Source organism: Meira miltonrushii, assembly GCF_003144205.1.
Source record: "Meira miltonrushii strain MCA 3882 unplaced genomic scaffold FA14scaffold_4, whole genome shotgun sequence".
Lineage (NCBI taxonomy): Eukaryota > Fungi > Basidiomycota > Exobasidiomycetes > Exobasidiales > Brachybasidiaceae > Meira > Meira miltonrushii.
In genome coordinates, this window is record NW_020289946.1 from 272,892 (window position 1) to 285,750 (window position 12,859).

At 43.4% G+C, this 12,859-nt stretch overlaps 4 protein-coding genes across 4 annotated transcripts; 1 reads left to right on the forward strand and 3 right to left on the reverse strand.

Moving 5' to 3' along the window:
- Positions 1-201: 201 nt before the first annotated feature.
- On the reverse strand, positions 202-1,991 carry FA14DRAFT_161913 (uncharacterized protein). Its single transcript, XM_025499340.1, has one exon. The coding sequence runs from the start codon at positions 1,575-1,577 to the stop codon at positions 477-479; it is 1,101 nt and encodes a 366-aa protein (XP_025352810.1). The 5' UTR covers positions 1,578-1,991; the 3' UTR covers positions 202-476.
- A 5,453-nt stretch (positions 1,992-7,444) lies between these two features.
- Positions 7,445-8,800, reverse strand: FA14DRAFT_174226 (AAA-domain-containing protein; the record flags this gene model as incomplete). The annotated part of the gene is made up of 1 exon (XM_025500525.1): positions 7,445-8,800. The coding sequence occupies exon 1, from the start codon at positions 8,789-8,791 to the stop codon at positions 7,445-7,447; it is 1,347 nt and encodes a 448-aa protein (XP_025352811.1). The 5' UTR covers positions 8,792-8,800.
- Positions 8,801-9,032: 232 nt separating this feature from the next.
- Positions 9,033-10,943, forward strand: FA14DRAFT_185605 (uncharacterized protein; the record flags this gene model as incomplete). The annotated part of the gene is made up of 1 exon (XM_025501464.1): positions 9,033-10,943. One exon carries the CDS (start codon positions 9,033-9,035, stop codon positions 10,911-10,913), a length of 1,881 nt encoding a protein of 626 aa, XP_025352812.1. The 3' UTR covers positions 10,914-10,943.
- FA14DRAFT_74806 (histone deacetylase) lies at positions 10,879-12,819 on the reverse strand. Its single transcript, XM_025502817.1, has one exon. It carries the CDS (start codon positions 12,583-12,585, stop codon positions 10,975-10,977), a length of 1,611 nt encoding a protein of 536 aa, XP_025352813.1. The 5' UTR covers positions 12,586-12,819; the 3' UTR covers positions 10,879-10,974.
- Between the last annotated feature and the right edge of the window lie 40 nt (positions 12,820-12,859).

A 12,859-nucleotide genomic window follows, 5' to 3' on the forward strand; every position in this document is an offset into this window, starting at 1 on the left:
AAGACAAGAATGAAAATCACTCATTCGTGTCTCTTACATACCTCTTTGTTTTGCGAAAGTACAGCTTGCTATGCATTAACTTTGAGCAGGGGCTGAACACAGCCGAGTACACAAACTGGAATGCTTATCGTGGCAAATGTGCATACTGTTAACCAGGCTGATATAGCACAGCTTAATCTCATAGCGATCGTCAAACACAGGTTGTACAGTATAATAATAAATAAAACATTTCAAGCAAATCATGAGAAAACGTATGGTATGTTATAGAGTATATGTGTAAGGATATGAGAAAACCGATTCGTTGTGTCAATTAAACGATTCTGTATGTGTTTGTTTGTTTCCGGGGCAAATGCATGTAGGGATAAAAAGTACAAATGGTATGGGGTAAGAAACAGTTAACAAAGGTGGGTATGGATTTGGATTTGGATTTGGGTTTGGGTTGGAGGCGGCGCTTCGTGCAAAGTTCGACAGACCGATCAACGGCCTGCTGGTGGTAAACTGAGATGATCATCAGAATCAATGGGTGGTGAACGTTCACCTCCGGCTGCTAAATCTGACCAAAATAAAACATCTCCTCGTTTGAGGTTACGATATTTGCTTGGCGGGTGAGCATAGATGAATGGATCATTGCGATATGCTTTCTCTTCTTCATCTTCGAATTCATCATCATCTTCGTCTTCATCCAAATCATCGTCTTCCTCCTCCTCGTCTTCGTTTTGACGATTTGCGTTGGCATATCTGCTGCTTGGGTATGCTTGACTATAAGTGAGCATTTGTGGGAAAGGTGGAAGATAAGGTGCGGTCATTACGCCTGGTTCTCCGGGAACGTATCTTCTTTCGCGTACTGCAATTTCTGCGCAATGCAAGACGGTTCGATGACCGTTAGAACTTCTTTGATGTTTTGCAACACTGTTTGTGCATCTTTGACATGGTGATACGATGTGATAACCAACCGCATTCCCGCAACCGTAACAGCCCAAACTTTGGGTAAGACAATCACACGTACGTTCAACAACCGGTTCATGAGGCGCAGAAGGTTCTGCCAAGCGGGAAGGAGCATGCAAGGCACCGCAATTTGGCATAGCATCGGTTGAATATAAAGTGATATGTGGGCGCAATAACAAAACCGCCTTCATTCCACGATCCGTCAAAAAGGTTCCGCAACTTTTACAATTGATCAAATAAACACGATGTTGAGATTGAGCTGGATTTTGTGGAACCTGTTGCATACTTCTCGTTGCACGACGACTGAAAGAATCAGCCCTTGCTTGAGCTTGAGAAAGTGCTTGAGCGCGTTGTTCCATCAATTGTTCTTGTTGTAAAAGTGCATCATTTGCTTCCCTTCTTGCACGATTGAAAGCTTCTTCCCTTTCCCGTCTTTCAAAATGACGACGAATTTCATCATAATCAATCGTATCCGTTCTACTCATCGTCGTCGTTGTTGTTGGATTATGTCGCCTTCGCTGTGATGGACGTTCTGCTTGTCTGTCAAGTTGTCTTTGATATTCTTCTCTGTTTCTCTGTAATTCGATCAAATGTTGTGCCCTTGATGGTGTTTGGGTTGTTGGTTGTGCCATCTTTGTGTGGGGGTGAAGTAAAGGTGTAATTTATAGCAATTCGGTTTAAAGGTGTCCAACTGGTAATTGAAGTTGATTTAATGATCGAGGGGAAGAGAAAAAGCGAACAAAGACGATCGATCTTATATACCAATGATGAATTGATAACCCTGATCAAGGAACCAAAAAAAGAGAGGGGGAACGGATGTTTCTTTTGTTGTGAACCTTAATCATATATATACTTTGAGTCTCTTTGAGTCTTTTGAGTCATGATCGGGAACAAAAACAAAGTTTAAAGTTGCACATTCCCTTTGTGGAATATTCAAGCCTTGTTTTACATTTTCTGATTGAGCATGTATGTGTGTGTGAGAACGGATGTTTCTTTGAAAAGAAGAAAGGGAAAGAAAGGAGTTTGTGGCTCGCACTTCAATAAGGATGAGAAAAGGAAAGAAAAGAGATCTTATGCATGCATGCATTCAGTCAAAAGTATAGTGCATACATTCTCCCATGCAATTCAATAATCGATTGATGTATGTGGCGCTGCAAAGTGCATGAAACAACACTAAAAGAAAGAAAAGGGGGAAAGAGGGTGGGTGCTCTCAGCATACGCACGCGTTTCGATCGGTCAAAAAAGGAAATTTGACGCCTGGCATTTAAATAAAAATCTTGTTTTAAGTTGTCGGAAATTCAACTTTTGACCGTTTATGAGCCGATTTTCTTATGATGATTAAGATAGCGTTAAAAAGGTGGATCATTTGTTTGTTTCTTTTTCTTTTTTACATCAGTGCGGATCCGCTTACTTGATTGAGGCTTTTGTACCCTATACGGGGTAGGGTAATCTTTTCTACACACTTTCTCATACCTAACAAGCTAGAATGCTCTTCTAATTTTTATTTCTTCATCCCGTTTTCTATCAGGAGTGGGTCTTCCTCAAGCACTAATTTCCGATCTTCCATATGGTAGGGGCCTTACCCTTAGCCTTAGTGCCTCAGTTTATAATTCTCCGATCCTTAATTATCAACGCCGAACGCTCGTTCCCATGACTTTCTCGAGCTAGTACTCTTCCATTCGAATTGATTTCTATTCGGAAATAAATTTCACATTCACATTCACTTCAAAAAGGGCGGTGACTTGCTTTATTCGTTCTAGACCAATGTTTTAGAAAATAACATTTGAGTATTATGCCTGTGAATAACACTCAAATGTCTCACATCATGCCGGTCCGTACAAAAGGCAGTGTGCCCGTCACTACTCTTTTACGCGTGAGATAGTTTAGTACAGGTGCAGTGCATTAACTCGCATGCGATGCGCGGCTGTACCAATGATCCGGAACAATTCTTGGTTACCCTTAACAAAAAAGTCTCACCATTTTTTAACCCTCGTAGCCGTCATTATCAAAACAAATTTCCATTCGGGTCCGAAAATTGATAGTTCCACTCAATTCTGCACAGCCATTCACAGTGAAGCATTTTCTCATGACTTTTAAGCGAACTTTTTTGCAGATTAAGCTCGAGCCTAAAATAGGTTGTATAATAGGTTTCAAACCTTATTCCATAGTCACAAAAGAAAATATCGCTGACCTACTTAGATTGCAATCAGTGATATACACTCGATGGAAGAAAAGGAGAAGAGACCCTGTCTGAAGTGAGAGTAATCAATCCTCGGTTAAATGTCGACTCCACACAATGACTACATCATTGTTCTTTCCCGTGTTTTCAATCAATCACCGGCACTCCTTTCCTTAAACCGATCTTTGACCAAGATCGGCACCGAAGGCTAGCGTGTGTGTGGGTGTGGGTGTGGGTGTGGGTGTGTGTATTTATAAATATCTCTTGACATGCGGTCAAGTAAAAGAAAAAGAAGGAGATGTTTCGGAAATTTATTCATTTATTTTTTTTTCTTAGCATGTGTTTCTTGCAGCGGAAAGAAGGAAATTGAATTCAGTCAAGACATTTGTGACTATTGTTAACGTCGGAAAATGCGGAGTTGTGAGCATTATGTTATTTGTTACCGAAATCAAGATTTCACATGCCAAGTAAACGTAATTCGCCCGTTTTATTTCCATTCATGCTTGTCATAGCGTGCAACCATCACGGAAATAGAAAGGGGATAAAACGGCTTTATACGACCAGAACTTGTCACTCCCCACGCAATAAAATAACTTCACCTTTGAGAAATAAGATTTGTTCTTGCGTAAGGGCGAAGAAACTGTATTTTAGAGGAAAAGATCATGTGGAAAACTTTAGCAAGCTTAGTCAATATGATATTCAACGACTTACTTTGAGTAGAAGCCTTAGATATCGAATTCCAGTCTAGTTATGACAGGCTTTTGGATGATTTTTGCATGAACCTAAACCTGGTTGCGGAACAGCTTGAACCATAGCGGCTGAAATGATTAAGGCAAAGCACAGTAAAAGATGAGAAAAGCGCATTTTTGATCAACCAAAAGGAAGGTTGGTTATTTCAGATGAGAAGATATTGTGAGGGGAAAGATTGACCTTTCTGTACCTTATTGTGCCGTTTATATAGGCGTTTGTTGCTTTGAACATAATATTGAGCGGCTCATCAGCTTCCTTTGTAAGGAGAAAAGGAGGCGTAAATTCTCATTCTCTATTTTATGAAAATATCGGCGCCCCTTTAGCATGTCAACAGATTATGACGTAAAATTAGCAAAGGAGCTGAAGACAATTCATTGATCCAGTACAAATTGAAAGCAAGCACAAAAACCTTTACGCCAAAGAGAGGCAGGCTCCGTGAAACTCATCGGAGTCAGTTTAAATTCACATGTGCTTCGCACCGCATGACAGCAATGATTTAAAGTACCTTATGAAGCCGTGCGGAACAAATATGTATTTAGCAAGCCGCCTTTTCATGGTCTACGATGGGCTGAGTGGACATGGTGACAAGAAACGCCGGCGCTACACGTGAAGATGCATGCATAAGATTAATAAACGCGTCTGACCTTTTAAAGTGTTGTTCTCCAAAACCATAGAACAGTACACGCGAATCCACCATCATTATTCATTCTCTTCATTCTCAAATGATTATTTAAGAGGCATCCTGTCATGCATTAAACTATTCAAAGCACTCCAAAATGTCTGGTAAGGGAAAAGAACGATCTCTAGGGGAGGATGGCGCGGGATCCACTGCTGATGGCGACAATGAAGGGGACCGGTCATCATCAAAAGACGTTCAACCCACAAATTCAGATGTATCGCTTTCCGATCTCAGCACTATGTCCGCAAAAGAGAGGCTGGCAGCATTTGCTAGACGAAGACTATCAGAGAAATTGAATGGATCTAGTCCGAATGCGAATGGATCTAGGCCGAATGCGATACCCCGAAGACGGGTAAGCTCTGCTGCTGCTGCTTCTTCTCCGTCATCTTCGGTAAAAAGATCTGCATCCACCAAACAACCAACATCTTCGGTTTCCAACCGTCTGGAACCACTCTTTTCGTCTAACAAGCCAGGCTCATCATCACCTGCAGCACCTATACTACGTATTGAACAACGTCGTCAAGAGCGAGCTCGAGGAGCGGGAACGCATGCAATCGAATCCCGCAATGTGAATTTCCCAAACCTGTCACCTGCATCTACCAGTAGTATGATTTCAACGCCCAAAGTGATGAAACCTCCTGTCAGTAATGCAAACCTGGAAAAGCGAAGACAAGAACGAATGAGAGGTAGTGGAAAGCATGCGATTGAGAAACGGCATGTGGACTTTCCTACACAGTCACCAGGATCAAGTCTCAGAGCAACAAGCGAAGCTAGATCAGAAGCATCCACTGAGGATCAAGCATTGCAGAAAACGCCAACAAAAGCACAGCAGAAAGCTTCAATCGAAGCACCTATTCAACCACAGCGCGAGACTCAAGTCAAATCATCAGCACTGCCATTGCCAACATCAGGCAAGACATCCGAAAAGGGAGGCCCGGGTAAATCTAAAACTTCAGCGGAACCAGAAAAATCAGCAAAACCGACAAAGGCACAAGAGGCAAATATTAATCAGAATGCTGGTGCAGTCGCCGAATCGCCATCCGATCTTTCCACCAATACCATTCCCGATATGGAACAAAGAAAGATGGAACGAGTACGCGGGAGTGGTACGCATGCGATCGAACGTCAACGAGTACAATTCCCTAATCCTTCGCCGGCTTCTTCCAGTATTCTTGATTCAAGTCAAATGCCAAGCTCAAGTCCTGCCTTTTCAGCACGCAAGGATGTAGAACCAAGCAGAGCTACAATGCAACAAACGCCATCACCTGCTGCTGACAGAAGCGAATTGCCGGCGTCTGAACAGTCAATCGTCATTCCGAACATCGATCAAAGAAAGCTTCAACGAGTAAGAGGAGCTGCAACTCATGCAATCGAGCCTCAGCGAGTACAATTCCCAGATCAATCGCCAAGCGCATCTAGTGTTTTAGATCGAATCGAAGAGTCAATTTCTGAGCCCTCTGTTATAGTTCCTGACATCGAGAAACGTAGACAGGAAAGAGTCAAAGGAGCTGGAGTGCATCCGGTACAAGCTCGTACTGTGGACTTTACAGATCAATCTCCTGTACCATCTATTGCTGCTTCTACTTTTTCTTCTTTGGTCAATACACCTGCACCCGCTGAAAGACCAAAAGGCATCGATCAACGTCGTCAAGAGCGAGCTCGAGGTGCCGCAACACATGCAATTGAGCCGCAACGTGTGCAGTTTCAAGATCAATCACCAAGCTCATCTAGTACTTTAGACAGAACCGAAGGACCAATCTCTGAGATGTCGGTGGTTGTTCCGGACATTGAGAAACGTAGACAGGAAAGAGTCAGAGGAGCTGGAGTGCACCCAGTACAAGCTCGAATCGTGGGCTTTCCAGAACAGTCTCCGGCGTCCACTATGATGAATGATACGTCATATTTTGACAATTCTTTCTTGGATCCTGCTTTATTGGATGTGAGCAACAACTTTGGTGAATATCAATATACTCAACCTGAAGATGATGTGATGTCAGGAGAAGATGAAGCCGCACCACAGCCGGAAGACGATCAGATGATTGTCGAAGAACCCAAAGACGATCAGACAATGGTCGAAGAACCGAAAGAAAGTACACCTCCAGCTAAACAAAAACGAAAGAGAGCAAGCAAAGCGAAGCAAGTAGACATCAGTCGTGAGGCAAGCGTTGCAACGGAAGACTCTACTGGCCAATCAAAGAGACGCAAAAAGCTTCAGCCACCAAATGACTTTGATCCTAAGATGAGAAGAGCAATTGATCGACCTTTACCGCTTTGGCAAAATCCAAGGGCTTATTTGACAAATGAAGAAAAAGCAGAAGCACAATTGCAATTGGCCGATATAATGGAATTATGTATTCGAAAAGGAACAGCCGTTGGAAGAAAACTTTCTGGTCCTTCAGATGCAGATGTGATTTATACGGTGATCAAGAGAGAATTTCAAAAAGTGGCAAAAACTATACCAAATCACAAAAAACCATTCTTAAGTGAACTTTTGGATGAATTAGTGGTTCACTTTCGTGAATTATCACAAAAGCATACCACTCGACATCAACTTATCAAAGATTTAGAACTTGCCCAACAGAAAAAAGTTTCTATGCGTAGAATCGTACATGAACAGCGTGGAAATGTTGTCGAGGCTTTACGAACGCTTGACGGTTTGAAACAGCAACAAGAAAGCGTAATCATCAAAACAAAGAATGATCAAAGGATTGCTTCTTTCCTGACAGATTTGCGAGAAAGATATGCACCTTTGTGGAATTGAGGCACAGCCTACATGATTTATCCCCTATACCTTTTATCATTTGTACCATCACACAATATTCATCATAACAATATACCTATTATTGCTATTCTAAACGTACATATACAAGACATAGTAAACCTTAACGCTCTCATTCGAGCCCGGACTGCTGTGTGAATTCGGTGTGTTGTTTCAAATCGGCTTCTGTCACCGTTGGTGGAGCTTGTTGGATTGCACGCAAAAAGTCTGACAAGATTAATTGCGGTTCCAAAAGTTCTGATCCATCTACTGCTTCCCATGTCATCTCTTTGGCTTGTGGATCACCCGGACTGCATGGAGTCCAAAATTCTCCCGTTAAACCTTCTTCAGGTTGTGCTTCTCCATCTTTTGCTTTTTGAGGAGCAGTCACTTTTTTGAAATGCGTTGCGCTCAATACCTTTCGAACAGGTTGCATAAGTGCATCACGCACTAAGACTGCGATATCTGAACCTGAATAACCTTCGGTCTTGACGGCAAGCTCACGATAATCTTTATTGGTGAGTGAACAGGGTGTAGATCCAACTTGCAATTCAAACATCTTCTTTCGTGCTTCTAAATCGGGTAGAGGGATATAGATACGTTTCTCAAATCGTCTTTTGATGGCCAAATCCAGTTGCCATGGAATATTTGTTGCTCCTAGCACCAGCACACCACCTGCTCCATTACCAACACCGTCCATTTGCACCAGAAACTCAGTCTTGATACGTCTGCTTGCTTCACTTTCACCTTCTCCACGAGTACCACACAATGAATCCACTTCGTCGATAAAGATGATTGATGGTTTTGCCTCTCTTGCCATTGCAAACAGATTTTTGACCAATCTTTCACTTTCACCCATCCATTTACTGACCAAGTCACTACTACTGACACTGAAGAAGGTAGATTTTGCTTCCGTTGCGACTGCTTTTGCAAGGTAACTTTTACCCGTTCCTGGCGGTCCATAGAGCAAAATACCACGCCAAGGCGTTCGTTTTCCTGTGAATAGTTGTGGGAACTTGATTGGAAGAATGACGGCTTCTTTGAGAGAATCTTTGGCTGTCTGCAGACCGGCAACATCATCCCAAGATACATTTGGTGTCTCTGACAAGATTGCACTGGATAGACCGGCTCGCAATCGCTTTGTCTCTGCATCCACACCATCTTCATCGGCGCCTTTCTTTGTGCCGTTTGCTCCTACACCTTTTTCACTTCCGTTTGCTCCGATTGCTGATCTACCTTTGTCTTCTTTTTGTGAATTAAGATGTGCTTTAAGTGATTCAGCACGATCTAAATATTCTGCCACTTTGTTTCGCAACATTTGTTTCATTCGATCACTCTTTTCGTATTTGATCGCCATCATGAAAAAGTCTAATGAGTTTTGATAAAGCTTGTATGCTTCTTGATAATTTTGTTTTGTATCTTGTTCGACAGCATCTTTGACAATGGCAATTGCCTTGTCAAGAAAGTTTGAATTTGACATGCTTGTGAGGGAGGAGGGAGTAATGGTGGAGAGAAGCATACAAGGCGGGGAATGTGTGTACACTGACTGTTAAGCATACATACACAAGCATACGCAATCTGTATGGCCCAGACCCTGTGTTCATTGATAAGAATTGATGTGGATATTTGTATTGCAGACGCGTCTTATGCCTTGAGTCGGACACTGCACACGTGCGGAACCTTTTTTGGGTCAGATTCGCACGGTTAGAAGAAATTCAAGAATGACAACGATGATAAACCTTACTTTGCTACCAGTCACTCCCTCACAAGAATCGACGATGAAGCCGGTCTTAACGCCGATCATATATTGTGGGCCAGGTGCAAATCTGTATCCGCTATGTGATGAAATTGCATCTCAACCGCCTTCCTCTATAGGCTCAGCGGAAATCTCTTCAGCTAAAGCTCTTTTACCATTGGCAAATAGACCTATGCTAGCATTTGCACTGCAGAGCGTCTTTTCGGCAGGATTATCAAATTGTATCGTTCTAGCACATTCTTCACAGCATGCAGCTATCGTTCGAGCTCTCTCCACTATCAAGCTGGTAGCACCACCCAACCTTGCTTTCTTGACCGACAATAAACGAAGACCCAAAGAGACAAAAGATCATGATCGATCAACACAAGGAACAATCACATTCATTGACCCGACTCTATCTGGACCACCTGCTATTCCGACTGCTTCTAGCTCGGCAGGTGCAAATGCCACAAGCTCAGCATCCGCCATCACCTCATACACTGCCAATGGAAGCATGCGAGTTGAGCTTTTACCTCTAGGACCGTATGATGGAAACACAGGTGTGAACAAAGCACCCAATGAAATACAGAAGAACTTTCGCAGAGGTCCTCTAGGAACAGCTGAACTTCTACGATGGATCGCTTCGATAGGGAAATTAGATTCGGATCCGCTCGTTTTGCCAGTTGATTTGGTAGCTCCCGCTTTCCCTCTACGTGATTTGATCGATGCATATGTCCAGTCCCAGGCACTATCACCTAGAACGCCAACAGCTTGTTGTGCATTGTACGAACGTGGAGCAGGAGAAGGAGTCGGGAAAGAAAGGGAGAAGGAAGGACCACCACGCCTCATCTCTGCTTATGCTCCTGATGAAGCAGAAAGCAGCAACAGATTGGTCTTCCTACAGGATTCAGATTTATCAGAAGATTTGAGCATTCGAAGATCGCTTCTCGAGGAAATGCCCCAGACTCGCATCTCAACGAGACTATTAGACGCTCATGCATACATTTTCAATAAACAGCAGCTCTTGCCTTTGCTTGAATCGAATCCAAGACTGACAAGCTTGCGTGATCATGTCTTACCATTGATCGCCAAGGCTTCATGGATGAAGGGCTTGCGAGAAAAGGCAAATTGGCACTTACCCGGCGAACGAGATGACGAGTCGGATGATGTGCTTATGGACACGACAGAGGATCTTGCTGTTGCAGATTCGAATGGTACACTATTACACGAAGAGGCAATCGGTCGCAATTCGAATGGAAGAAGTGGCTCCAAACAAAATGAGCAGATTCGCTGTTTGACCGTTGTCGTCAGGCTTGATTCGAGCCCAAGCAATGGAGCGGAAGTGTCTTCTTCTACATTACCACGATTCATTGCCAGAGCCAATACTGTGGCTACGTATTTGGAAAGCAATAGATGGCTTCTGCGAGCCTGTCAATCACAGGAAGATCAATCTGCATTTGTCATGCCAGACATTGTCGAATCAAGCATTCAACCAATCTCCGAGCCTGTGGAGGGCACACCAAACATAGCACCTTCAGCGCAAATCTCGCAGGATTCCATCCTGGGTGCTCATGTACGTGTTGGTGAGAGGGCAAGTATAAAACGCTCCACAATCGGACACCATTGCGAGATCGGTAGAGGTGCACGCTTGTCTGGTTGTATTCTGATGGACGGAGCAAAAGTAGGAGAGAATGTCAGGCTGGAAAACGTGATTTGTTGTGCATCTAGTATTATAGGTGATCGCTGTACTCTCAAAGACTGTGACGTTGCTCCTGGTGTCCATGTGGCAGCAGAGACGAATGTCAAGAACGAGAAGTTGGTAGGAGAACATGAGGAGGAGGACGAAGATGACGAAGAGGAGGGATGAAATAACAGAAAATTAAATAACATTGTACAAATACATTTGTGTGAACAAAAAGAGCAACATTCTATACGTTGGCCATTTCGATATCCTTACTTTCAGCTGCTTCACCATTTGATGCTGTAACAGCGGCCAAGTCAGCCTTTGCTTGATCATCAGAAACGCCTGCAATACCATTGCCATTCTCAACCTGCTGTTGTCTTTCTTTGAGTGGGTCCATAATTCCGGGGCCTTTTGATTTATATTCTGCGCGATTTCGCCTTCCGCCTTCTCCTTCATCTTCACTGTCACTCAAATCTCCATCATTGGTGCGATGTTTGTCACGCCATTGTGGATCACGAGAAGAACGAATATCTGCATCCATTTGATCGGCAATCAATTCGTTCTCATCGTCAATCTCTCCATCAATCGCCAGCCGAGGTTCAACATGTCCTTGAACAGAGGGAGCAAAGGTTGTTTGCCTTAGATTTTCAAACACTCTCTCTTTGATTTTGTCCAGATAAGCAGGTGTGTTGAGATCTTCACTGTTGTTCGGCCTGACATCCAGGACGTAGTCAGGACCAAAGTACTCATAATACTCATTGACTGGCAAATGCGGACTGAGTTCCTGGCCAGCAGCAATTCCAGTTTCGTATGCCCATGTTCTACTGACATTACGAATGGTATATCCACCTCCACCCAATAGCAAAAGGGGCAACTTGAACTTCTTGACAAATTCGACACAGTTTGCATGTCCTCGCATAGAAAGGTTGAAAGAACCTAGCTTGTCACCTGCAAGTGAATCGGAACCACACTGTAGCACGATTGCAGTTGGCTGATAGTGTTCCATGATCTTGCTAATGACAGGCTCAAAGATACTCTTGAAGCTCTCATCCGTTACTCCGTCTCGAAGTGGTATATTGCATGAGTAATGCTTGCCCTTTCCGTATCCAATATCACGTACTTCACCCGTTCCAGGAAAGAATTCTCCGTATTTGTGGAAACTGCACGTCATCACACGATCGGTGAGATAAAATGCTTCTTCGACACCATCACCATGATGGACGTCAATATCGATATACAAGACCCGTGGATGATACCGAAGTAGTTCCAATATACCAAGAACGATGTCGTTGATATAACAGAATCCACTTGCTTCTCCCTTTTTGGCGTGATGCAAACCTCCGGCCCAATTTACTGCGATGTCACATTTATCCCGCGATAGACGAGCGGCACCTTCCATCGATCCACCAGCTGAGATTGAGCAATACTCAAACAGACCATCAAATACGGGGCAATCGTCACCTACGTTGAACTTTGACTGTTCACGAACGTATTGATCGACGTTATCAGGAGTAACTCTATTGAGGAAATCCACATATTCATCCGTATGAAATTGCGTCATTTCCCTTTTAGTTGCCGGTTTAGCACGAAAGATTTCCATTTTTTTGTACAAACCATAATTCATCACCAAGCTATGACACATTCTGATCCTTGTAGGTTTCATTGGATGCCCAGGACCATAATGATAATTTCCAATATCGCTATCGAAAAAGTAACATACACGCGAATTTCCCGATTTTTCCGTTGGTGTCATTAATGGTTGAGCGGATGAATTTGCTGCACTTGCGATAGACTTATTCTGCGAAGCCGAATGACCTGAAGGCTGACCATTGGATGGCAAAAAAGTCAACGACATTTTGTGATTTTTTATAGAAGGATATGATGGTGAAGGGGTCCTACATGGTAAGTAGCCCAAGTAATAAAATATATGCACGGGCTTAAGCTTATGACAGGAAGAACTCTCTCTATGGCAGGCCCTGTAGGCGTATGGGTGAACAGCAAAACACGTGTCTGGGAAGAATAGCACAAAATCGGAAAGCAGCCTATTGCGCGCGCACGCACGCCAACTGTGGTATACTGGCTATTCCTAGCATCCCGAAACCGTTTTGGTGGGAATTCCATTTCTTCCT

What these genes read in the sequence shown, in the direction of transcription:
- FA14DRAFT_74806 (XM_025502817.1), bottom strand. Translation starts at nt 12,585, where the DNA reads ATGTCGTTGACTTTTTTGCCATCCAATGGTCAGCCTTCAGGTCATTCG.
- FA14DRAFT_161913 (XM_025499340.1), bottom strand. Translation starts at nt 1,577, where the DNA reads ATGGCACAACCAACAACCCAAACACCATCAAGGGCACAACATTTGATC.